The 26445-nt window shown below is 52.5% G+C and overlaps 1 protein-coding gene across 3 annotated transcripts; it reads right to left on the minus strand.

Annotated features, from left to right (window-relative positions):
* Positions 1–2216: 2216 nt before the first annotated feature.
* GNG2 (G protein subunit gamma 2) lies at positions 2217–26192 on the minus strand. Of its 3 annotated transcripts, none has more exons than XM_040602026.1 (4): positions 25931–26192; positions 4989–5055; positions 3659–3774; positions 2217–2627 (listed from the first exon to the last, which is right to left on the minus strand). In XM_040602026.1, exons 3-4 carry the CDS (start codon positions 3743–3745, stop codon positions 2499–2501), a joined length of 216 nt encoding a protein of 71 aa, XP_040457960.1. In that variant the 5' UTR covers positions 3746–3774; positions 4989–5055; positions 25931–26192; the 3' UTR covers positions 2217–2498. The 3 variants fall into 3 exon arrangements, with proteins under 3 accessions (XP_040457960.1, XP_040457961.1, XP_040457959.1); XM_040602027.1 differs by lacking the exon at positions 25931–26192 and adding an exon at positions 11808–11929; XM_040602025.1 differs by lacking the exon at positions 25931–26192 and adding an exon at positions 5255–5484.
* Positions 26193–26445: the final 253 nt, after the last annotated feature.

A 26445-nucleotide genomic window follows, 5' to 3' on the forward strand; every position in this document is an offset into this window, starting at 1 on the left:
CTTGGCAGAAAAAAAAAAAAAAAGTCCTTTTCCAGTACTCCAGATATTTTTCTTTAAAAGCCTGGGGGTAGAGTTGAATGTCATTTGATACCACGCTGGAAATACATCATCAGGATGGAGAGATGGCTGGTATTTTTGTTGCGGGGGGTGGGGGAAACGGTCTTGGCAGGTGATCTCTACTTGGCTAACAAGGGTGTATCTGTGTAAATACAAATACTGGGGTGAAACACCTGGCAGCACACCAATGTCAACACCATTACCAACATAAAATAAAGACCAGCAACGTAAAACACCTTCAATGAGTAGTTTAGGCTAATTTAAAATTCCTCCCCCCTTCCCCCCCGCCCCATACTCTTCATGCAGCTTTATTTCTTCATTTATTTATTAAGAATTCAAGTTGTAAAATATGCAAGTAGTTAAAAAAATTATTACAAACCACTTCATGACAGCATTTGAGAAGGGTTGGGGTGTAAGCCCCGGGTCAGACTGGCTACGCTTCACTCTCTGTGACGGTCAATCAGCATTAAAAAGAAAAGACAAACCCAAGACGGGGTATTTACACGTCTGCCTTGTAACACCAAGAGTGAAACCAGCTGTAGAGCAAATGACTTCATCCATCCTTCATCCTAAAGCTACGTGAGCTGTAGTAAAAAGATTGAAACGGGACGGGGCGGGGCGGGGGGTGGGGGGAGGCGCAAAAGCCACCATGGGAAGCCAGGGACCATCTAGGCTATTCGTGTCATATAAACATTCCCAGATGCCAAAAGTTTTGAGTCCAGTTTAAGAACAACTGGTCTTCTCTGTAGAAGACTAGAAAAAGAGTATGAAAAGGTAGAAAAATCAAAATGCACTTGTTACGGGCTAGAAAGATTCACCGAAAGGTACCTAAAGACTATTGCCCTCTTGAATCCACAGGGATTTTTAAGCTGATACCTGATTCAGAACTACAGTTTAGTGGGGTCACTGCAGACCCCAACCCCCCTATGTGATACCCACCTAACTTGGTTCGCAGATCCCCAAGTTATGATTCCCAAAGTTTCCCAGGAGTGTGGACGAGCAGGGAAAGCCAGGAGGTGTTCAGCAGTGGAAAGGAGAGGCAAGCCACGTCCGCAAAATTATTAACCTCAGGCGGACCCAAAAAAGGTGGCATGTGTCCCCCCAAAATGCTGATGGTGGATGAACTGGACCTGGGAATAATTCCCCAGCCTGACGCAGAGTTCAGGCTGCATGTAAACAGGGTATCAGGCACCTCCGTGAAGGGGTGGCCCCACGGCTCCCCACGCTGCTCCCCTGCCCCTACCTATTGTGGCAGGGTGGCAGCAGGAACAGGAGAGCTGATGGGTGCAGGAAGGGGCAGAAGCATTCTACCACAGGGCAGCATCCCACTGCGGGGCAGCATCCCATGGTAGTATAGCATCCTCCCATGGGGCAGCATCCCAGCCCAGCCCCAAGAGGAGGAGATGCTGCTGGGAAGCTGAAAGGGCAGGACACAGACCAAGCGAGGAGGGTAGAGGCACAGAGGTGTAGGAGAAGAGGAAAGACCCGGAAAGAAGTGGTCGACTTTGATTTTCAGATTTCTAGCTACCCTGTGACACCTGGGGCAAGGGCCACCCCAAGCCACCTTGCCTGGGGGGCTGGCACCTACCCTAACACAGGAGGTATTTCAAGCACGTCTAAGGCATCGCAGGAGTTGTCTTTGCTTTCAGAATCACCTTGGTTTCCTCCCTACAGCTTCTTCCACCAGCACGTGGTGTCAAACAATAGAAAAGAAAAGTCTGGAGCAGATGAACAGAGATAAACGTTCATGCACTACCACCGAACGTCGTCACAGGAGTATGAAGCACCAACCACAACACATGATTCACTTTTACTTGCAGAGCGAAGCTAACCATATACAAAATGTAAGAAAGTGGGGTTCACTAGAAACATGGAGCTGCCAGCACGTGGGGGGCAGGCAGGAGCTGCCGGCGTCCTTGCTAACCCACCGTGGGACTGCTCAACCCCTGTGCTACCCTACCGCCAGAAATTAAAAAGCACAAGACCGAACATTGAGTAACATCATAGTCATCTAACCTGTCGCTATATATCTGACAACTTAAATAAAAAATAGTATTTTGGAAAGAAACCAACAATATCATTCCAAGAAGGTTATACACATCCTTAGCAGTTACTTTGCTCAGCACAGCTCTGGTGCTTTAAATATGGAACAATTGAACAATTTTGTGAGCAGAAAAGTGACACAAATTTATTCTTTACATGTTTTTTTTTTCTTTCTAGGCAACTCTACAGACTTCAGATCTTTTGCCTTGCAATGCAGATCATCTTATTCCCCCAAAGGTGGCCAGGTTCTTTAAACATGCACATCTCTGTAGCTTCCAGGCCATGTATTTTTACTTATTTTTGTTTTAATTTCTGCAGACTAGCAGGTTGTCCCCATTCCTAAAAACTCTACATCAGTGTTCAGGGTGGCCTGAGTGCCGGTCAGGCTTCTCGAGGGTTTACAGGATCACGCAGAAGAACTTCTTCTCTCTAAAGGGATTTTCTGAGGCTGGGACAGGGGTCAATAGAGGGTCCTCCTTGGCGTGGGCTTCACAGTACGCCATCAGGTCTGCTGCTGCTTTTGACACCTGGAATAGAAGGAGCCCCGCATTAGGGATGGGCTGTTCTGGGGACATCCCACCCCAAAAGATTCCATCACTGGGTCTGGGCTCGCAGCATCCCTGGGCAGGTAACATCATACCCTCACCAAAAAGCACGTCCCTGGTGAGGCTGGTTTTTCACCTCCGGGCTCTAAGCTCACCCGTCAACATGCGCTCCCGTGAGCATCCTTCATATCACCCATTCACATCCTTCACCTGATCCATCATAGCGAGGACTGACTTTAGTAGGCACCGCATCCCTGCCAGCTCTCCCCCACACCCCTCGGCAGGGACATCCGCAGCTGCTATAGCAACATTTGCTGCCCTCAGCCACTGACCTCACTATTTATTCAGGACACAGCGGCAGCTCCTGAGCTGCCAGAGCTCACCCTGGCCTTGAGAGATGAGGTTTTACTTGCAAGCACCCTGATGTGCCTGCAGCCAGCAGCCAGCCCCAGAGCACCTCTCTCCCTGGGACCGGCTGTTGTCTGAAACAACCTCACTGGAGAAGATAAATCATCTGGGATCTCAAGCTTGAAGCCAATAAAGCTTTTGCATGCCCAGAGGCATCAGTTTCAGTGCCGCAGAGCAGAAGAAACATTTCCCAGGAAGGACTGGACTTGCAGTAAGAAAGAAGCATCAGGACAAGGCTGCTTTCAGAGTTTCCCTGCTAACCTCAAGCCTGAGCACCAGGCACTGTCCAAAGGACAGTTTTAAGAGCAAATGTGACAAATAGCGTGGGTTTAACCTGTTTCCAAGAAGGTGAGATGCCTTGGGGAGAGTCACAGCTTCCCACCCCCCAGCAGGGCTCCAGGTGATGCTTCCAGCTGCTTTCCATGGGCGAGCATATCCCGCAGCCTTCAGCCACAGCCATTGGGATCACTCAGATGAGCATTCTCCATAAACACTGCCCACCACCGCGTTCCAGCTCCTGCAGCATGCTTTTGGCAGCTGCTCAGCAGCAAATGCCACCTCGCAGCATCCCTCTGAGCTGACAGCCAACTCCCAAGCCACGCTACCTTTATCCTGTCGATGTTAGCCTCCATCTTCAGCTGCTCCACCAGCTTGCGGGCTTGCGCTATGCTAGCAGTGTTGTTGCTAGCCATGGGCAGGCCAGGTGTGCTCTCTGGATGGGCTGCGGACACAAACGCATAGGGGTGAGCTGTTGGTCTGGGCAGAGAGCTGCTCCCAGCCCTGAAACTCCCACCTGATGGGCTGGGGTTGCGTGACTAGAGCTGTTCGAGCCGAGCCATGTGAATGAGGTGTAAGGATGGGAGATGCAGACCCAGGCATTTCAGTCAGCGTTTCATTCTATGTTTAGACCCTTGTCTAAACCCAGCAAGCCGGCAGCCTTTGTGGGTGTGTGGACAGTCACATGCTGCCTGTGGTACCCTGCTGTGCCCTCCCCATCATCCTGCAAGCCATGCTTAGGGGACACTGGGACCTTCTAGAGCATAACCTGCAGCAGCAGGACCTCAGCTGAGCTGTACCTCAGCTTCTCCTGTTACATTAAAGGCTGTGGTGGCAACAAGGCAAAAGGAAATCAGAGAACAGGCTCTCCCTGAGCAGCCCCACACTGCCCAGAACTGCTGTGCTGGGCTCATTCCCCTGCCACAAGCCAGGCACATCACCCAGCCCTGAGCCGGTGCCCAGCCTTCGTCCGGTGTCCCTTGGCCTCCCTTGCTTTGTCCCTGCTGCCAACTTGAATATTGAGATGCTAAACAGGATGCTGGAGTTTCCTGTTTCTTGAGATTTCGAGCCCAGGCAGGCGGGGAACGCTCATTAAGTCCACGCCGTCTCAATCACAGATGTTCTTCCGTTACCTTATAACAGCCGTGAGCTCTGGCAGCAGCAGCCAGAAACCCAGCGTTCAGCTTCTCCAGCAAGTGATGTTTTTACAAGCAGCAAGTATTTCACAGTGGAGGCGCAGCCATGCTGCACCAGCCCCTGCCTGGCTGGGGCTGCCTGTGAGCTCAAAAATGGTTTTTTTTTCAGGGATGTTCAGAAATAGCAGGGTGCAGCGAGCCCCCCCCCCCCCCCCCCAGCCCCTTGGGCGATAGTCCAAGGATGGCACAGCCCTAAAATAAGGAGCTCGTAGCATTTTAGGGAGGACACGGAAAAGCTGTGGGCATGTTTAGCTCAAGCCCACCTCGGGGGATATAAGGGTGTTTGGGCAGAGGCTCATCCTGGGACCTACAGAAAAAAGCAGCCTGGCACTGAGCAAGCTGTCCATGCTCGGAGGTGACTGGAGAGCGAGTCGTGCTGGGGTACAGTCGGAATTTCAGGATGAGAGCCCCTTCCCAGCCACCCCCTGCCCATTGGGGAGCATGAGGAGTAGTTATTTTTTACCAGAAGCAGGTCTCTCCGGTGATTTGTGCCTCTAGGGGAAGATCTGCTCCTCTTGGCTGTTCGCTACCTTTAAATAAAGAGAATATAAAAAAAAAAGGAGTCGGGTTAGGTTGCTGCTCATGTGATGCCAGTCAACACAACAAATACATTTTTTATGGCACCAGGAAACCCAGAGCCCTTGCAGACACCGAGTCCCATGCCCTGCTAGGGAGGCCGAAAGGCTGTGGGTTTCCTTCTCTATCCCCCCCGCCCCCACCATCCATTACCCTCCAAGCACAACCCCCCAGCAACATTATGTGTTCGCATGCAGCAAGGTTTTCAGCACAGGAGGAGGTTTCAAGTCAGCGGGCAACTATCTGAGAGCTGTTGGCAGCCAGGCTTTTAGCTGTTCCCCAGCTTGTGAGAGCCCTACGGCACATCAGAAGACGCTGTAAGGATGCACTGTGAGTGGGGATGCAATTTAACCGTCTGGTGCGCAGAGCACGTGGCAGGGCAGAAAGGGCATCCCCTGGGGAAGGCTGCCAAAATCCTGCCCGCTTCACCACAGCCTAGCTCCCACCGAGCACCTCTGACAGCCTGAGCTCCTGGCTGGGTCTGCTGTCATCGGGCAAAGCTCCGTGCCATTGCTTGAGGTTTCACTAAAGCATGTGCACTGTTCCACACTGGTTTTTTCTCAGCTCCCTGCCACATTTTGTTTTGCTGGAGACGCGGTTGAGCAGCAAGCTATCAGGGTGCCCCTCTCCTGCTTTTGCTTTCGGTTCTCCCTGCAAAGCCACGAAGCGGATGGCAGCAGTGATGCCACCGCGTTTCTGGCATGACAGCCGGTGCTGGGCTGGTGGGAAAGCTGGTGGCCATATAGGTACACTGAGGTGCACATCAACCAAGACACCATTGTGTGGTTTGGATGCGGCAGAGACTTTTCTAATGCAGCAAATGTTATTCTTGGTGATGCTGTGCCATATCATACAGAGGACTGTGGTCTGTTGGTGTGCCGGTAGCAGGGAGTCACTTGGGACTGAAGGTTAATGTCACGGAAGGGAGCAGGGAGGACTGCAGAGAGCTTCTGTATGAAGCAGAGAGGCTGCTACAGTCCTGATCTTTTTTTTAAAAAAACATACATATCCAACCCTGCTACCACGCTGATGCAAGGAAACCCTCCCATGCTCTTACTACACGTAGCCCTAGAAGCACTAAGGTGGAAAAGACAGCTCCAAAAACAAAGCCGGAGAAGACCAAGACCCTGCTGGGACAGAGGAGGGGACATCTGTGTGAGCACTCTGCCATGCACGGGGCTGCAGGGCTGATGCTGGGGATCTGGTGGCAGCTCAACCAGCTCACAGGACCCTGGCATCGCCAGGAGCCAGCCATGCTCAGCCCCTCTACAGGTACTTCATGGAGAAACTTGAACCAGTTTGGGGCTAGTGATGGTTTTACAGTGTTTCCATGCTGCAAGCAGCCAGGCATGCTTCCTTCAACATCAATAACAAAAAAATAGCATGTGACATTTTGAAGTGAGCTCATGAATATCCCCAGCTGAAAAACAACCCCTGCAACAGCGCAGGCACCACCTGGGCAGCAGCGAAACTGTTCAAACAGGGCACCCACAAAAGTAGCTTTTTTAATCCCAACATGAGGACACCCTGCTGTATCCCCAAGAGGGTGTGGAGCCACCAGGAATAAACCCCAGGCCTCCATGCCTTATCATTTGGATTCGATTCAGGCCAAGCCCAGCTGCTAGAGCATCCACTTCTCCTTCCACCCACAGTGCCTCTGTACTACTAACTGCAGTCACCAAACCACCCCCTGGCAGTTCCTCTGCAGCACCAAGGTGACTAAGATGCTTGCAGGCAGCTGCCCGCTGCACTCACCCAGCTGCAACGCTGCCTCACACCAAAGCAATATGTGTATTTAATTCTTTTCCCCAGGACTCAAGGAGGTGCGGGGTTGCCTGCCGCTGGACTACATGCTGAACTAGCAAATGCTTGTTTAAGTAGATAGTGAGTAGATGCTGAGAGCGTCAGACTTCAGACAAATTAAAACCACCCCGGAAAGTACATAAATCATCAGACTGGAGGAAAAATGCCAAAATATTTGAGAATGGCTGTTAGAAGGAAATTTGCTTTCCAAGGAGCTGATTTCCTAGCAGTGTCACATCCCTCTGTGGGCAGGCGCTGGGACAGAAGCTCTCAGAGCCGGGGTTGGGGACGCGGTGGAATGCAGCGAGCCCGCCTGACCCCATTCGGGGAATCCGGGTATTCCCAGCATGGCGGGGTGACGGCAGCCCTTGGACACAGTGGGTTTGTACAGGGACTGATGGGGCTGAGCAAGCGCAAAACGAGCCATCACACAGGAGGGACACATACCGATGCCTGCAACATTGCTCCCATTTACCCTTAGGTCCCCTCCAGCTGGCAGAGCCTGGCTCCTGAGCCTAGCCATCCCCTGCACAAAGCTAAAAATCACTATGCTTCCCAATATTTCCCCATCCCCCCATTGTCACGGGGCTGTTCTCACACCCGATGCTGTTGTGCTAAACTTTGTCTGCAAAGAAAAGGGTTTAATGACACTGACAAGGGAATACAGATGGCATCTTATTTCACCACTTAATGGCACGTGTGCCTGGATAATAGGATCCTTGCCTTGGAGCCAACAGGTTAATGAGTAAGGATGCTATTTGATTTTCATATTAATGATGTTTAGCATGTACAGTACATGAATATTGTCTCTTTTGGGTGCTCTACTGTAATTACAACTCAGGATGTTGCTAGGTTGTTTTGATACTTGTCTGTTGTGCAGAGGGGTCATGGGTTATTTACTGCATGTGGCAAGAGGTTGAATTCATTTAAAAGGACGCAAAAGTGCTTGTAAGAAATGTCTGGGCTTGGAAATTTTACTGTTACGTTTTGCTAGCTGTACCTGTGCTCCAAAAAACCACCAAATTTGTCATTGCCTCTGTTTAACGAAGAGCCATTGACATATTTGAATGACATTTTCTGCTTTCATCAGTGGCACCCAGCCAAAACAGGCACCAAAACTTGGGATTTAGTTGGGCGAAGGGTAAGGGATGCCCCTGATGTCAGGGCGCTGATCCAGCATTAATGGCTGTGTCTGTTCTTGGTCTGTTTGGTCTGGCTTTGCTGAAATCTTCAGCTTTTACCCACAACGTGGAGCAACAAAACTGAGCCGGCAAGATACCCACTGTTGCTGTCCCAGCGTGCCCACAGCGAGCTGCTGCATGATGGGATGAGACTGGGGTTTAACTTGCTCTACGTTAAAAGGCACCAATGCTTTGGTACAAGGGACAACCAGCCCTCCTCCATCCCAGGAAGCTAATCACATCTACCTTGCTTTCTGGATGCATTTCTCCCTCCCAGCACATTTATGGATTTTGCACCCCCCTTCAATATTCTGCTGACCCAAGGGAGGGCGTTGGCTCTCCTCCCATGCCCCCCACCCTCGAGCAAGCCGGCACAGAGGCACTGACCCCCATCCATCCTCCCAGCACACAGCTCAGCCTCCAGAGACTCGTTTAAGACAGCAGTAAATTAACTTACTAAGTTGCCTACTGCGCCCTATCCAGCTCCAGCCTGGTGAGCCACCAGCACTGCCTTCTGGCATGAGCTGCATCGCCACGGCACCGCCTCAATTGAGAAGCGAGGCAAAATGCCGGGTACAACCCAAAAAACCCACTGCAAAAGGAGCATTTCTTGACACCGGAGCAATCGTGCCCTCCTGCTAAGCTGCCATGCTCCTCCTCCTCCCTCCCAAACAGGGCTCCTGTGGGGCTCTGGCATCCTGCAGCTGCCAGCCCTGCTTGCAAGAGTAATTAGCCTTCGTTTGCCAGCTCCCCATGAGCACAAGCTGCCGCCTGCTTTGCACAGGGCTGTGCTCAGAGGCTGCCGAGCAAGCACCTGGGCGGAGGGGTTTCCAGGCTCCACAAGCCTTGCAGCAGCCCCATCGCCAGCCCCAAACCCACAAAATCTGACCAAACCTCCCCCCTGGCATTCTTCCCCTTTTCAATTGGGTTTTATCTCAAGTTGCATGTGGGCGGAGACCAGAATTCTCCTGAATGTTTAAAAAAATGGCATTTTAAGGGTCCAGTAACCTGAAATAGGCAGCTATCATTACGGAAGGGGTATCTTGAAGCACATTTTGCACTGGCTTGGGTCCGTCACTGTTCAAAGGCAGTGCTAACCCTGGCTGGGACACTGGCACCCTTGCAAAGCATTTTCTTACATTCTTAAAGATGCAAATGGGCATTGAGTGAGGTTTTACTGGTGTCACAAGATACCTCCCGCGTCCCTGGGCGCCTGCAGCCTTTGCCCACTCAACTGGGGTCCACTGCATTTTTAAACCTGTGGATCACATCCTCTCTTGGCGCCCAATTTTGCAGACTTTTTCACCCCCCAGTGGGTTTTTCTCTGCTTTGCAGAAAACCGTTCTCCCCACACCTTCCAGCTGAAACGAAAGGAAAAGCAGTGGCTCCGCAGGAATAAATCTGAAAGTGCTGACATCTGCCAGGGCAGAACTCGCCATTCCTCGCTGTAAGGACTGAAAGCAGCTCCCAGAGCACCGCACGGCATCACCCACCACTGAGAACGGCTCCTTTCCAAGTGAAAGCAGGAGCCTCCCTGCTTCTTGGTTTCCATTGAAAAGTCATGCTCTCCATCACAGCTGCACCAGCATTTTCCACCCAATTAGTAGCAAAGTGGGTGAACGCCACCGGGGCTGCCAGGATTGCCCCCATGCCCTGACAGGCTGGAGAGGTGGGCCCATGCAAACCTCATAAAGTTCAACAATGCCAAGTGCAAGGTCCTGCACATGGGTCAGGGCAATCCCAAGCACAGATACAGGCTGGGCAGAGAACGGATCGAGAGCAGCCCTGAGGAGGATCGGGGGTGTTGGTGGACGAGGAGCTCAGCATGGCTCAGCCCGCAAAGCCAACCGTACCCTGCGCTGCATCACCAGCGGCGTGGCCAGCGGGTCGAGGGAGGGGATTCTGCCCCTCTGCTCCACTCTGGTGAGACCCCTCCTGCAATGCTCTGAGTCCAGTCTGGGGCTCCCAGCATCAGGGGGACACGGCCCTGCTGGAGCGAGTCCAGAGGAGGCCACGGAGATGCTCAGAGGGCTGGAGCCCCTCTGCTGTGGGGACAGGCTGAGGGAGTTGGGGCTGTTCAGCCTGGAGAAGAGAAGGCTGCGGGGAGACCTGACAGCACCTGCCAGTACCCAAAGGGGCCGACAGGGAAGCTGGGGAGGGGCTTTTTACAGGGGCCTGGAGTGGTAGGACAAGGGGGAATGGTTTTAAACTGAAAGAGGAGAGATTTAGATGAGATATGAGGAAGAAGTTCTTTACTGTGAGGGTGGCGAGGCGCTGGCACAGGCTGCCCAGAGCAGCTGTGGATGCCCCATCCCTGGGAGTGCTCAGGGCCAGGCTGGATGGGGCTGGGAGCAACCTGGGCTGGTGGGAGGTGTCCCTGCCTGTGGCAGGGGGCCGGAACTGGATGGTCTTCAAGGTCCCTTCCCACCCAAATCTTTCTATAATTCTATGAAAAAACAGGTGTGATGTGGCATCCAGAACGGATACCGGAGCGTATGGCCGTGCTGTCACTCCCTGCAGCCAGCACTGCGGCTCACCAGCCGGCTGGAGCATGGGAATCCCTTGCACAGGGCTGGCTGGCTTTTCAAGCCATCCTGTTGCTTTTGCTAAAAGTCATTGCTAAAAATAGGTGGCTCAGCTGAAAACCAATTACTAAACATATACAGAAAAATATAAAATTATTACAGACAAAAAGAAAATAGCAAAGCCATGCTTCTAGGGGGTGGGAGCTGGTGTAGTCACATTGATCTCAACAGCAGTTACAGGTCTGGCTGGGAAAGGAGCCTTAATACGCCCAAATTCCATGTGTTCCGTTATTTCCTTAAGCAAAGAAAATGATATGAGCTAGATTTGTGCCCATGGGCTCCCATAACTCCGCTTTGCTGGGGCAGAGGACCCCAATCCTCAGCGGTGGCTTCAGCCACAGCTCCCACCAGCCATCCACAGGAATTTTATTCCCTTTTCCAACATCCATTTTTTATGCTCGACATCCAATACAGTGTTTAAATCATCAAAAAGCAGCTTGCAGGTCAAAGACATGCTGGCCAATAAATAAATAAATTGGAACACACTGGAGTGGAAAACGAGCCAGTTTCCATGGGAACAGCTTCGTTATCACACCAGCATCCGATCTCTCCCGCCAAAGAGGGGCAAGGTGGGATGGGTGCCCGTGTTGGCCCTGATGCCAGTGTTTCGCCCAGGTCAGCAGGTTTCAGTGTCTGACCTCCCCCTGCTTCTGCGGCAGTTGGGGAGGGTGTCCAATCTGTTGCCTGTCTTAACCTTGTGCAGCCTTATGCAGCCATATTTCACCCCAAAAGCAGCACCAGAGTCAGACCCAGCCCGCTGGTGGCTCAGCCAGCCCTGGCTCCCCTGGCAAATCTCATTATCAAGGCAGTGCAAAGCATACGGAGCGAGAGGGAGCTGCAGCAAAGATTTTCCTCTTCCCTGATTTTGCTGGGGCATTAAAAAAAGAGCTTGGTGCTGGAGCTGGCTTTGCAGAGAGCCTGGTTCGGGATGTCCACTCCATCCACCTCGTGCTGGTACAGCCAACTGCAACTGCAGCCCAGACTTCATTAATATCTGCAGTCAATAGCATGTTTTTCCATCAAGTTTGCAAGCAGTAAAGGTTTTAGCATCCGTCTGGAGAGCTGAGCGTGTCCCAGCACAGGCCGCCTGGGCTGAGGCTCCAGGAGAAACCTCCTTCCCAAGAGACACATACAGACCTGGAGAGGAGTGGCGGGGGGCAGCTGTGATGGAGCCAGGCAGTTCTGGCCCTATGGGGACATTTTGGGTCTCGCAGGGCCGTTCCTTTTGCCTGGAGAAGTCACCATGCCGTGGGTGTCACACGTAAGTGAGAATCTCAGCTTTTTGTTTTCTCACAGGCATCCTAACGGCTCAAAATGAAGGCAAACAGGAACCAACCTCAACTTCCTTTTTTTAGCTTGGTTTTTTTCATATTTTTTTTAAGAGGTTATTTGGGTGAAGGGCCAGCCACCAGACAGCACAGCCTGGGGCATCTGCTCTGGAGCCTCCTGCCATCATTCATAGGAAATAGCGTCTCTCTCCGGCTGGGTACCGCAGAGAGGGAGCACCAGCCTGCTCCGGGGTCGGCACAGGGCTCCAGCACCAGGGGAGCAGCGCCAGGGTTGCTGATCCTCGTGCTGCAGGTCAGGGGTTTAACAGCAGCATTGTTACCCTGGCTGAGAAAGCTGGAGATTTCGCGCATGCCAAAAAGCTGCGCGATCCCCCACCCCGCCCTGTACCCAGGCGTACCCCCGGGAAGGAAAAGCTGCCCCACCATCATCTGGGGGAAAACCCTGGGAAAAAGCATTTGTTTTTAATGCACGAGGGACAAACCCAGCAGTGTGCGCAGATCAGGCACTGGGAGGATGGGTGCAACTGGGAGCTTGGCTATATACTGGGGCATAAGGATGCCCAAATATGTGGTCCAGGGGTCCAAGCAAGTAAAGCTGCAGCTGAGCATCACCTTCTTCCCACGGCCTGAGTTTTCATTCAGATTAAAACCACTCGTTGTTCCGCTGACTCACTTCTGACCTCTGGTCAGCCCCTCATCATGCTCTCAGAGCCCACACAGGCTCGCGGGGATGCTGCCTGGGGACAAGCAGGGGCAATGCCTGCTTGGCTCCCCACTATCTGCTTATGCTGCGGCACGGAAAGACAAAGGCCTCGGCTGTCACATTTTGGTGTGACACACCAGAAGGGACAGATAAGGGCACACATCCTGTCACACCATCCCCAGCCCTGCCTGTCAGGCTCTCCTGCAGCAGCAGGTTGAAGCACAGACTACACTTCTGCGGTTTCCACCAGAGCTGAGCAATGCCACCGCTGCACTTCACTGAAAATGAAAATGATTTAAGGGTTGGGTGGGGTTTTTTTTGTTTTGGGTTTGTGTTTTTTTTTTTTTTAACAAAACTTTAAAACATACGCAGAGGCCAGCAGAAAACTGAAGGCTCGCTACAGTGCACGTGATCAGAGGAGTGGGAACACAGCAAGCCCCTGCCCTGCAAGTGAACGACATGGCTGCCCCCTGTGCAAGCTGCAATTAGCCTTCATCCTGCCCATATTTTAAAAAAAACACTAACATGTTGCATTTTATTTTTATGCAACTTGCCTGAGAGGAGAACATGCAGCTTCAGAAATTCCCCCAAAACACTGGTGCTCCCCAGAAAACCTGGGTTTTTCAGAAATGCTGCACTGGTTACCTCCTGCAAAGCAGCACCCACACAGCCTAGGGCATCCCCAGCCTCTGTGTCAGGCTGGAAGATGGAGACATCTCTCAATCTTTGAAGTTCCCTGGATAGACAAAAGTGTCTCCAGCACACAGATGGCCCAAGAAAGACGGAAAAGAGAAGGAGGGAATCAGGCAGAGAGGAGAAGTGCCGAGGAGGGACACACGGATGGGTCACACTTTGCCCCGCAGTCCTGCAGGTGGTTTTGGGAGCCCCCCCCAACCATCACCCACCTCCCCTTCCGACATGCCTGTTATCCCAGCACAGAGATCTCACTTGCCCTCCTCCCCCCACCAATGTGTGGGGCTCCTCTGTGGCCCCACATCCTCCCACAAGTCAGACACCCAGATTTCTTCCCATCAGGTCCATGGAACCCTTGGAAATGCGGCTGCTAAGCTCTGGGGTACCACAAGCCTGCAGGTTTCTCCTGTGCTCAAGGGTCTCTTCCCTGCACAGTGTCAGCCCAGGCTGAAGAATAATGGCACTACCTGCAGCCCTGGCCAATGCACCTTTTAACATCGGTTAAAATACTATGCAGATGTCCTTGAAAATACTTGAGTATATTATTTTGCATTTCTACTGCAGGAACGGCCAAGGAAAAGACTAGTTCCTCTTCTATAATGCACTGTACCCATGCTATATAACACAGCAAAGCCTTCCTTTAGAATTATTCCTGATTATTATTAGCATTATATAATATAGGATATTATATTATCTATTAATATTTAATAATAATTATTAGGATTATTATTATGCCAGGCTGACTTGGCAAAATACCAAGGGCATGACTCTTCCCAGGCTGGAGTGACCCTGATATAACCATGTCAGGGGCAGCTGGTGGTAACCCAGCACTACCAACACCCATGCACCAGTGGAGCAGCAGCTAAACAGTAAAAGAATGAATGAATTCGCCAATTAAGAAATTCCCATTGAAATCCCAATCGCCTCTTGACTACCAAAATCCCTGCCATGAAACCTGTTCCCTACCGATGAAGTGGCAGCACACTGGGTAGTCCCTTACTTCTTCACAGGGCAGAAGTTTCTGCTGTAAAGGAGCCTTTAGGTCTAGGGAACATGCATCACTTCCTAGCTAGCCAGAAAAGAGCAGAAACTCTCAAAAAAAAGCTCCTTTTCCCCCATGGAGACACCTCTAGCAAACCAAAATCACCCTTTAATTAGAAGCATCATCGTACCTATGACTTATCAATTCCTTCACTTCTTGATTCTTTCCCCAAATCAACTCAAATTGACTCTGAAATAAATTCTTTGTACACACCTTGCTGAGAAATCCCTGTTCGCTGCTGCTTGTCCCAGGAAAAAGAGAGATGGTTAAAGCCGCCAAGGAAGCAATGAGCTTCTGTACCAGGAAAAGGAGCTCAACATCTGTTCATACAGCTCTGAACTCCTGACCTTTAATTAAGGGAAGCAGCCAAGAGCTATTATTTCATGTTAATTAACTGATCCATTCTTGGGTTTCAGTTTTTAACATCCTGCTTTTAAGTATTTGCCAGGGTCAAGAACAAGACCTTTAGGGGAAGGTGCAAAACGAGGTTTGAAAGCAAAGGGAAAAAGCTGTAAGGCGGAGGCATTTCACCCAGCACCACATTTGCGAAACGATTTGGCTATTTGGCTGTGTCAACACTGCTCCCAAAGGGACAAACCCACCCCGAGCCTCACACAAAGCCACCCTGAATTCAAGGCCACGGTGACTTACCAACTGCCTGCCCACCAGCGCAGGGGTACAGCCACCCCGAAGGAACTGGGGCAAGCCACTCTGTTGCCCTGATTTGGCTAAAACATCCCAATTTTAGGGGGTAGCCTCCCTGTGGCTTTCCCAGGAATTCGGAAGGAGCACGTGGGTTTTGCCATAGCTCCTGCCATGGTGCCAGGCTGCTCGGCTCATCCTGCTGCAAAGTATTTTTCATCCCAGCTAAAATAAACCCCAAACTGCTCCTTTGGCTGACAAGGCACCAGCCTCGCCTTTTTGCCCAAATAATTTCACCAGCATGTGAAGTCCTCAGCTGCAGAAATCGCTGCAGTGAGAAATCATTCTCCAGTGATTTCACCCAACTCAAACCTTTATTAGAATTTTATTTTAAGTAACACTCACACGAAGCCTAATAACCCTTCCCAGCCGCTGGGAATCACCCAGCAACTTACATCAGCAAAGAAACAACCCCCTTAACCATCCCATTAGTTTTTAAGCCCCCCCAGGAATTACCTTAGACTGCTTTAATTAGGTATCCACTGTACAAAAGAATTAATTAATTAGTGATAAGCACCTGAACCACATTACTCATAAGGCTCTATTTCAAGCTTCAAATACAGCAAACAGGTCACAGCCTATCTGCTGTAGTAGAGCAAAGCCTTGGTGCTGCTGCCTGGTTTGGTTGGGGTTTTTTTCCCATCCCTGCCATCAAAGCAGCAAGGCTGACAGCTTTTTATTCCTTCTTTTCTTTCTTTTTTTTCAGGTTTTTTACAGCATCCAGAGCTGGTGCCTTTAGAGCCATGACTCAAATGGTGGATGCACCACGTGGAGATAGGAGAGCTTTGTAACTGCTGTCTGAGATTTGGTGTGCTTTAGGCACAGGTTATGGAGTAATCCCTTGTCTCTTCCAGCTATAGTTACCCTGCAAAGGTTTCACTACAAAGCTCTTGTGTTACAGCATCACTAAGATGCCTGGTTAAATGAGTAGAGCATATGCTGATGGCTGGATCTTAAGCTGCAGGTGAAGGATCACCACTAAATGTGGGCAATTTTAACAGGTTTCTGGGGGTAGGGGGGAAGGAAAAAAAACTCAAAACTGAAAAAAATTTCCTATGTTATTCTGTACTTTCACAACCAATAACTTTGAGAAGTAATTTGTTGCGGCTTGCACTGGCTCCGGCATTGCACGGCCTGCAATCTCCCCACTGGCAAGCTTGAGGCTACCAGGGGCGTTTCTCCGAGCTGACAGTCCACGGCAGGGATGCGGGCAGGGATGCGGGCAGGGATGCAGAGCCCTGGCAGTGCTGCAAACCAGGTTAGCTGGGGCTGGCTGGGGAGAAATAGGTTACTCCTCTGTCCTCGGTTGGTGAGTTGACCCATATTATCTCAATTAAATTTAACTTCTGTGGCCCACGGCTGCTGCTTTTTTTTTTTGCCCCTGTAACCTAATGAATTTCTGTCTAAAGTAGGACCCAGTTATGGAGGCAGTGAGTACACCTGGGTCCCTCCCGATGCAATGAGGAGAGGAGGGCATGGCTACAACAGCAGAACTGGGACAGGGACACGGAGGGAGATTGGGAGTCGGTGGCACTGTGGCCGTGGGCTTGGCAGCTTCCCATTGCCCGAGTTGTGATCCACCTGCGTTTCTGTTGACCACAACAAGCTCTGGCAAAACAGCAAAATTCGCTTTTCTCTCCAGAGCTGTGCCCTCACAGCCTTTTTCATGCTATTCCCCTGGCTTGCCGAGCCCGTCTCCATCCTCACCCCCTCTCTGGCACACTCATTGAATACTAACCTCCGCACACATCATCTTGCTTTTCCCACGGAGCCCAAAATCCCTGAACCAGCCTGTTTTCCCCTTAAAATGCAGGCAAAGCATCCCTGCCACTCCTCCTGCTGAGTCAACGGCCCTGCTTTTACCACCACACGTTATTCTGGCTGTATCGTGAAATGACACATGCCCAGCAAACACTGATATTACGCAGACGGGAGGAGAAAGCCACCCCAGAGCTGCTAGGCTGGGTGGTGTTTTCACACTTGCAATATCAAGCATTGGGAAAAAAAAAAGGGGGGGGGGGGGAAATTTAAAGCTAAAGAAACTGTGCAAACCCCAGATTAAGCAGTACAAGACGGCGTTGCCCCTGACGGCTCACCCTCCCTACCCATGCATCGATACCTCCTGTGCCAGCGAACAATCCATCCTGGCTGTGCCATGGGCCCCATGGGCTTCATTTATCCCCCCTACGCCTGCTCCCGGGTCTTTAATCCTGCAAAATACGCTGGAGCCGCTGCGTTTTGGCCCCGCTGCTCTGCGAGCTGCTTTCACAAGGGCAAGCGCTTTTCCCTGCCTACCTGGCTGCTGGGAGACCTCAGCGTGGGGCTGTGCAGTTGATTTCTGTATTTTTCCCAGTGTGAGCTATGAAAATCAGTGGAGGCAGCTGCTCTTTGCAGGGCCAGCTTTCGGTTCTAGGTAGGATGGAGGAGCAGCATCAATTCAAAGCCAGCCTAACTTTTACATCAATTAATGGAAACACTTACACAGGGCTTAGATTTAGGCTTAAAAAAAAAAAAATAAAACCAGTGCCACCTTTATTTGTTGCTTATATCTCTCCATAAGCCTGGGCTGCTGCATTAAAATAATATTTTTATTCCCCTTTCGCGCAGTGTGGAGGGAGGAAGCAGGGTCCCCCCTGCCAGCACTAGCTGGGGAGCGAGGGAAGCACCGGACACGAATACAAACCCCCCAAGCGAGGATGTGAGGCTGAGCAGCAATTATATTAAATCAGCTGATAAATAATGCAATGTATTTTGATGGTACCAGCCCTGCAAGCACTGCACAAACACCATCACGTCTCCACGATATTAAAAATACAAGGGATGAAGCGCAATCAGGTCAGCGTGACTTGAATAATTGAACCTAAAGCCCTTCTGAAATGCTGTCCTCGGGGCACGCTGGAGCTCTGGCCCCACGGAACAGCCACCAGACCATGGCATCTTTGTCAGGTCCTACACAAACTGATGGACTCCACAAGACCTGGTCACCACTCAACACTTTCCCATCCAAGGTGAGAGACCTCTGCTTGGGCGCTTGCCAGCTGGAGCGGAGCTACTCCATCAGCAGACACACACTCCTGAAGACTGATTAGAAGAGGTCCAAATAAATTTACAGGTTGTGAGTGGCTGATGACCCCCTCTAAGGGCCCCAAACCACTGCAGACCCAGCGAGGGAGTAGGAAGTCCCCAAGAAGGAACATACAAACGTGAAGACCTGGCCACTCCTGAATGACACCCTGGGGGCACCTGGACCCACATGGGCTCATATGATGCCCATGGGGACAGCACTGATCTGCCCATGATGTTGGCCCTGCTCTGACGTGGAGGTGAGACCAAAGACCTCCTGAGGCCCCCTCCAACCTAAACGAGCCATTGACCATGCTGGTTTGTTACCAAAACCCCTGTTTGCTCACTGGAAAGACCCTGAAGGATCCAGAAAACAACAGGAAAATGAAGGGAGGTGGCACAAATCCCTGGGCAGCTCTCCCCATGGCCACCAACTCTCAGGACTAACACATCCCTGCTTGGTGACAGCCAAAAACATAGCTGGAGACTTTTTCCATAACACACCTTCCCAGTATAGGCAATCAACAGCCTGAACTCCATCTGCAAAACCAGCCATCCCACTCCTTTATCCCCGCTTAAGATGTCACAGAGAGGTAACCATCTCCCCACATCCTTCATCCAGCTCCTGCCAAAATGAGTCAAACTCAAGAGCCAACACAAGCAAAGGAGCCCTTGGAGCCAAAGCAACCATAATGCAAGTGAGATAAAACCACACGATGTGCTGTTGGAGCATCCTCCAGAGCAGCTAAGGAAGCCAAAAGCCAACTGTAAGGACAAAACCCATCCTCTTTGCACATGAGTGGCCATGGGTGAGGAAGTCTCTGCTGTGCAAATGTGATGGTCAGATGCTTTCTGCACACCCGCTGGGCCCTAGGAACCAGGAGGCATCCTATAAAGGATCTGCTGTCCTGCAGCAGCTCAGGGTTCATGAGAACCACGTTGTGGGGTGGGGAGGAAGCACCAGCCCAAGACACTTTCCATGAGCAGCTGTAGTTGGAGCAGCACAGAGCACAGCTCTGCTCAAGAGAAACTTTATGGAGATCACGAGAGGTCTGGTTTTGTCAGATAAGAAGAGCGAGCAGGAAATGTTATGAAGTTTACAACCAAGCAGCTAAAGATTGAGTCAGCTCACCTCAAGGGTGAATAATGAGCTTTGTGCAGCTCACGGTACATTTAGGCCACACTTCAGGGCTTTCCAAGGCTACAGAGAGGAAACACTTGTGATAATCCCCCTCCCAGCAGGTACTAGCACTAGGGCTGCCCATGCCCCCATAATGTCTTAGAAAAATCATAGAATCATCGACTGGTCTGGGTTGGGAGGGACCTTAAAGACCATCCAGTTCCAGCCCAACTGTCATGGGCAGGGACACCTCCCACCAGCCCAGGTTGCTCCCAGCCCCATCCAGCCTGGCCCTGAGCACTCCCAGGGATGGGGCATCCACAGCTGCTCTGGGCAGCCTGTGCCAGTGCCTCACCGCCCTCACAGTAGAAAATGTTTTCCTCGTATCTCATCTATATCTGTCCTCTTTCAGTTTAAAGCCATTCCCCCTTGTCCTGCACTCCAGGCCCCTGTAAAAAGCCCCTCCCCAGCTTCCCTGTCGGCCCCTTTGGGTACTGGCAGGTGCTGTCAGGTCTCCCCGGAGCCAGCAGATGATGGATGAATTATTTACTCTCCTGCACCCCCAATACCTACCTGTTCCTCCCAAGGTCTGCTTGAGGAGGAACACATTGAAATGAAGAATAAACTCTTGCAAGGTGATTTCTGCCTTGAAACAGCTCACGTGTTGCCTTCCTCCTGCTGACAGCAGTGGGGAGAGCAAGCTGGAGCCTGGCCCCCCACCCCAACTTGGCTGATGATCACCATCCCACTCTTCTCCACCCTGCCATGGGTGATGGATCACTCACCGCGGAGGGTTTGAGGCAATCCAGCCCAGCCCCGTGGCAAGGCCAAGGCAGCCATGCCACAGCTCTTCAGTTTGGGTTCAGCCCTTGGAAAACACAAACCCATCTGATGGTGCCAAGGAAGGAGAGCGACAAGCCCAGAGCCCAAAGCTCATCTGGTTGGTGATCCTCACTCCACCTCTACCCCAAACCGGGCATCTCGGTTGTAAACACAACAAAGCCCTGACAATGACACCTGCTACAGGCAGAGACACACTGGCATTGTCCTGGCATCCTCTGCTGATTATGGGATTGTGAAAACACGTTTCTGAGACCCCTGTTGCCTTTGAGATCCATTCTCTGACTCTCAACACCTTCTTTATCCTGCTTCCCTCCCTTCACTGTACCTACTCCAAAGCAAAACCAAAAACAATGGGACCAAAAAGGAATTAAATCAATACCGAGCATCTTGCATCTGCTGGTGGCTGGTGCTTCCTCACCCAAAATGGTCCAAAAAGCACAACTCCTCCCAACGCACAGTTAGCACAACACACCCAATCTGCAAGAATTCATGGCTACAGGGAAGGTTTTAAGATGACTGAAGCTTGAAGCATCCCTTCAGCATCCCCCTTAAGGGGATCAGACCTCAGGCTTGGGAGTCTCAGATGCCTGGCAGTGCTCCCCGTACCATCCCAGGGGGATGCTGCAACAGGTTAAATGCTCCTGCACTTCATCCAGCTTCAGCTCCTGGTCTCCTCTGGGACACAGCTCAGATGGGAGAAGGCAAGAGAGAGAAAACACGGCTTCTCTGCATCCCTGCAGGTGCTGATGGGTGCACAGGGATACCCTGCCTGTCCCCAGGCTCGGGGAGCTGTAAGTGCTCCTGTCCCTGATGCTTTTCCCTGGCTGCAAGGACCCAAGACCATGTTTGCTTATTGGCAAATAAGCCAATAAAATTTTTTATTAAGAGAATCAGCAAACCTGGATGTCAGTGTTAGCACATATCCTGCCCTTGCACAAGCCCGGAGCTGGAGTGATGCTGGCATTCACTGTGACTTAGCATAAAACCCAAACCACTGGTGAAACCCTCCCCAGTTCCCACTCTACAGTGGTTTCAGACCCCCGAGGAGGTGCAGGACCGGGACAGCCTCATGCCAGGGATGCTGCAGGGGCCGATCTGGCTGCAGGACCCAGCCCGTACCCAGCCCATTGCCAGGGGAGCACAGGTTTCCTGAGACAGCAGGGCTGACACAGAGAGGCATGGTAGCACTGAAATGACCCAAATATAATTAGTGCACAAACCCACCCAAAAAGCATCACTATTTTCCCCAAGGTGCCAGCTAGGGAAGCGCCATGGCTGCTGAGCTGCTCCTGTGTGGGCAGGCAGAGGAACAGGGTTTCTCAGCACCGACTTACTCCGGGCATCTTCCATAATTAGGTCTGTGTCTCTGCGCAAAGGCACCGGCGGTGGCATGGGGCACCGATGTCCCTGCGGTCCCCCGCTGCAGCTGGCGGCTCTGCCCACGGGGATGGGCACAGGCAGGGCAGGGAGGCAGCTCAGGCCACAGCAGGCAGCGGCCAGGTTTTGGGGCTGGGGTTTAGCCGCCCCGGGGTAGAGGCGGGATGCTGTAGGCAGCAGGAGGAGGGATGCTGAGCAGTGCGGCATGGGGTAAAACCAGCAACACAGCAGTTTACAGTGGGAATATCCCATGCTGTGCCAGGGATTTTTCCCCTTTGGTACAATCTTATGCGATCCAGGAAGGAGCACTGATGCTTGGGATCCCTGATGAGCCCCAAGGCTCAAGCAACGCTGCTCCTTCCCACCCAAGTTGCTCCCTCTTACAAACGCAGCTGCCCAGCCAGGACCTTCCTGGCCAGGAGAGCCACTCATAGGGAGCATCATGAGAGGGACAGAGCCAACATTCCCTCCCAAAGCCCTTAGGAGTGCAAGCAAGAGCAGGATGACAACCCTGTTAAACCAAGGCACCAACTCAGCCAAAGGAGGTTATCCACCATGGCAGCACCTCCACACTGTGCCAGGTACAGCACTTTGGGGTTCACAGCAGCACCCTGAGAGTAACCAACCCACAGCTCAGCTGGCTTTTGGCTGCCAGATGAAAGCATCAGCCACCACCAGAGACCTCCTTGCCATGCCGTTACGTGCCGACCACAACAGAGCAGCGCCTGGACCTTCCCTTGGATAAACTGATTAGCCCGAGTTACAATGATGACAACAGGGGAAGAAAACAGTTGTGTAAAAAGCAAGGGAAGGATGAGATAAGGTGAAAACTAATTATGTTTGGTGGATATGCAGGTCCTGGTACAGCTGCTGCCCAGGAATTGTTGAGGGTTTCTCAACTATATGCAAATATCAAGGTGACAATTTTTTTAAGGTTTGGTATGATGCCATTTCAGGGATTTTTTTTCCCCGCTGAGCCTCTGAAAAATTGGGTTTGGTGCTTTTTAGTCCATCATACCTACATGAAATGCAAGAGGTGCATGATTTTAGACTTCAGCCTTAGTACGGCCGCATCCTTGCACATCCTCACCCAGCCCAGGGGCTGGTTGTATTCAGCTCCAGCTGCCTCCCAGCCCGCAAAGCCCTGGTGATTCACCTGCACAGCTCTGATCAAAGCCGTTGTTAATTAATCACTGGCCTGACCCAAAGCCCAGGCTCAACGGACACCATCCCAGTGACTTCGGATGGGTTTTGGAGCATGTCCTACTTCTCTGCAGAGCCAAATCTGTGTTGTCCCAGCAGTTGGAGCCTGTCCTTCTCCCCAGCTCAGACCTGCCTCTGAACAGGGTGAGTGCCAAACGGCTTGTGCCAAGCATGTGTGGAAAGCCAGAAGAGACAGACTGCGTTCCCCCGCAGCCATCAACGCGCTCCCCCACGAGCAGCAGAAGCAGCCCCCCCCTTTCACTTCTTCCCATGAGTTTGGGGGGGAGCAAGTTTGATCCTGTGCTTTAAAAGGACCAGTTTTGGGGGTGTTTGCACCATGCATGTTGCACGCAGAAGAAAAAAATATGCATGAGGAAGGGCTGAAGCCCCACTGGAGGTGAGCAAGCAATAAAACTGTACAAGGACAAGCACAAAAATCCCCTTGCCAATGAGCCACGCTGCACCCCACACCCAGCCCTGCAGTAGCATCTCCCTCTGCCTTTCATCCCATCCCCCCTCCCAGCAGCTCCCAACGAACAGCTGAGCAAGAAACCAGAGAGGAAGAAACAATGAGAAAAGAGCCTGAAAAGACAGAAAAATTGAAAACCCACCCTAAACCCCTTGCTTTTTCCTCCCACTTCTGCGCCGGCTGTGAATGCACATGGCCATATCCTACTCCCGCATCCCATTCCAGGCACAGGAATGAAACACTTGGAGAAGTCACGCTGAGAACTGATGCAACTCATGCTGAAAACTGTTTTTTCCTGGGGCAAACCCCTTATTCCCAACCCAAACCAGGGCAATGGGCTTGCGGCAGGGAGCAGGCGGTGCAGCCCTGTGGTCCCCAGCAGCAGCACACACGTCACAAGCGTACCAGCTTCCAGCATCCTGGCACCGATGAGCAGGACGGAGAGGCATGGCCACCCCTGGGCAGCGCTTTTCTGGGGTGTGGGGGGTCTGCAGGGCACTGATGCTGGCTCACCAGCCCTAATTACTATGGTAACAGCCTGCACCGGCGCCTGGCTGTCCTCCTTTGATGACTCACTGGGTTTCAAAAGGAGAAGTGGAGCCTCAGCCACCACTGTTCGGAGGCCAAAGCACTGGAAACCCAGTGGGCACATTGCAACTGCAGGGCCACCAGGTGGGAAAGCATTGCCCACCCTTGCAAAGTTTGCCTTTTTATCACATCTTCCACTCACAGACACCCTGTCACAGGGTGGCAAAGCAGCAGGTTACCTCGCAGATTAAAAATAATAGTAATTGAGCTTCGTCACCAGCTCGCAGCCATCTACCCATGGGAAACCCATCGGGCACCACACTGCAATTGCCTGCTCGTGGTCTCAATAACCCCCGTGCCGCGTGGCAGCACTGTGCCAGGCGCTGATGCACCACAGTTATCATCTCCCCTGGCGCCAGCCATGCCACGGTATGGCCACTCGTCCAAGCCCACATGCAAACCATGCCCCACACAGGGCCAACACCAGCTCATGACTACAAGGAGCCAGGAGAAAATGCAATGAGCATCCTTCATGCCAGTACATGCACTGCTGGGAGCAAAGCTTGCAGCTCCCAGAGAATGCGGGAGAGAGGATGGGTGCACAAGGGTGTCATGCTAGCGGTGGGGGGACCTGTGGGTACCCCCAAGCTAGGGATACCCTGTTTCAGATGTGAGGCTGACTCCAGCCGTCATCCAGGCAATGCTGAGACTGCCAAACTCGTGTCACAGGTGAGCAGCCAGCAGCACGCGGTGCCAGCAGCAGCCCCTGCTTCCTCTTGCAAACAAGCGCAAGGCTGAAAAAGCCAAGAAAAGCACCAAAACTGGTACTGAGGGAGCAGCATGGCTGATGCCTGGCCTGGCGGGGCCAACACAGAAGCTGGGGCAGGATGGGGCTGAGCCACGTGTCCCTGTACCCCACAGCATGGGGTGAGAAAAGCCCCATTATAACCGCGGGAACACCTCAAAACATCCTCCCAGAGAAAGGCTTCGCCCCAGGGCTTTCCTGGCAATAATTAATTGAGTCATATTTAAATCCAGCCAGCGGCCATATGGTAGAAAAGAGGATTAAAATCGCATGCTCCAGCTGCATTCAGGGAAATCCAGTTATAAGGAAAAATCCTCTGTGCCTGGCCCCAGCCTGCTGCCAGAGTACGTGCCACTGCCACCCCTTTCCCTCTGGTGGCCGGGGAGCATGGGCTTGCTGGCGGGGCGCTGGCTGGTTGGTAATTCGGGGGAAAAGGGAAATAAAAAAACCTGCAGGGAGCAGGTACAACAGCAGTGGCAGATAATACATGCTCCGAGTCACTACCCTTCGGGGGTAGCATGCTTTAAGTTCATTAGTAACTCATTGGTAATGGGCAGGGGGTCACTCTGCTTCGAGATTTTCCTTAAATATAAATTAATTTTCCATCGAGGAGGCAAGAAGGCAAAAGTTTTTTGCCAAATTCCTCTCCTGATGGCACAAGCGAGCCCTAGCCTGGCTTTCCCTCAGCACATCTTCCCAGCTGACCGACGATTTTCCCAGGATTACTTTACCTGAACCACTCACCCCACAAACCACCGCTGGGAAAAATCAGGATTTTCATTGAAACGATGAGAGGGCTACCGCTGTGGGGATGGCGGGGTGGGGTGCCCCTCTGCCTGCATGGCCATCACCCCCAAATCGCCCCCCCTAAGCCAGGCTGGGTCAGATCCATCCCTACTGAGGCTGCTGTGGGGATTTGGGGTTGGGAAAGTCTCACCCTGCCTTCCCAGGGAAGGAGAAAAAAAAGAGAAAGAAAGAACACTACGTCTCATTCATCCGCGGAAAAAGCCTTTCCTGTGATGGCAAATCAGTTGATTAACTGAGGATCAAACCCTCTAAATCCAACCTTTGTTGGGGAGCCTGAACTCTTCGTGCGAGGTACCGAGGTACCTCTCCCCTGCGCCCAGCCCCGCAGCCGCCCGCCCCGCGGGACGGGGACCCCGCGCCCCCGCAGGTGCCATCGCCACCCGGGACTGGGGGTCCCCGTGGGGCAGCGGGGGTCGGGTGGGTGGATTGACCCCCTGGGCTATTTGGGATGGGGATTTTCTGCTGGTTGTGGAGCGGTTCGGGGCCCGCTGGCAGCGGGTGGCCGGGGCTCGGGACCGCCCTGCCCAACCCCAGTGTGCCCCAGGGCTGCCAGTCTCAGTCCTCCCAGTGCTCCCAGTGCCCCCAGCCCCGGCTTCCCCCGTGTGCCCGGCGGTACCTGGAGGCGGGCGGTCCTGCCCCGAGTCCCCGCGGGGCGGGCGGCGGCGGCGGCGGGACGGAGGGACGGATGGATGGATGGATGGATGGATGGATGGATGGATGGATGGCGAGATGGATGGAGGGAGGGTGGGAGGGGTGGAGGGGCAGCGGGAGGAGGGATGCGAGCCGGAGGCAGGAGGAGGGTGGTCAGCAGCAGCCCCGAGCGGCGAGTCCCCACCCAGCTTTGTCTGCGCTCATCCCTCTGCCTACAGGAAGCGGCTCGGCCCCGACTTCCTCCTCCTCCTCCTCCTCCTCCTCCTCCTCCTCCACCTCCACCTCCTCCTCCTCCTCCTCTTCCTCCTCCTTTTCCTCCTTCTCCTCCTCCTGCTCTCCTCTCCGATTCCCCGGGTTTTGCAGCTCGCTTTTCTCCAGACCTCACTGTCTCCTGCCCCTGCCCCTCACCCTGCCTCAGGCCCACTCCCTGTGTCTACCCTCCCCGTGTCCCTGTCTTGGTCTCTATCCCCGACCCCTTCC

Source organism: Falco naumanni, chromosome 7, assembly GCF_017639655.2.
Source record: "Falco naumanni isolate bFalNau1 chromosome 7, bFalNau1.pat, whole genome shotgun sequence".
Taxonomy (NCBI): Eukaryota; Metazoa; Chordata; class Aves; order Falconiformes; family Falconidae; genus Falco; species Falco naumanni.

Coding starts and splice junctions, on each gene's coding strand:
- GNG2 (XM_040602026.1), bottom strand. CDS start 3,745: ATGGCTAGCAACAACACTGCTAGCATAGCGCAAGCCCGCAAGCTGGTG. Junction 2,628..3,658: donor CTAACATCGACAGGATAAAG/GTAGCGTGGCTT, acceptor CTTCTATTCCAG/GTGTCAAAAGCAGCAGCAGA.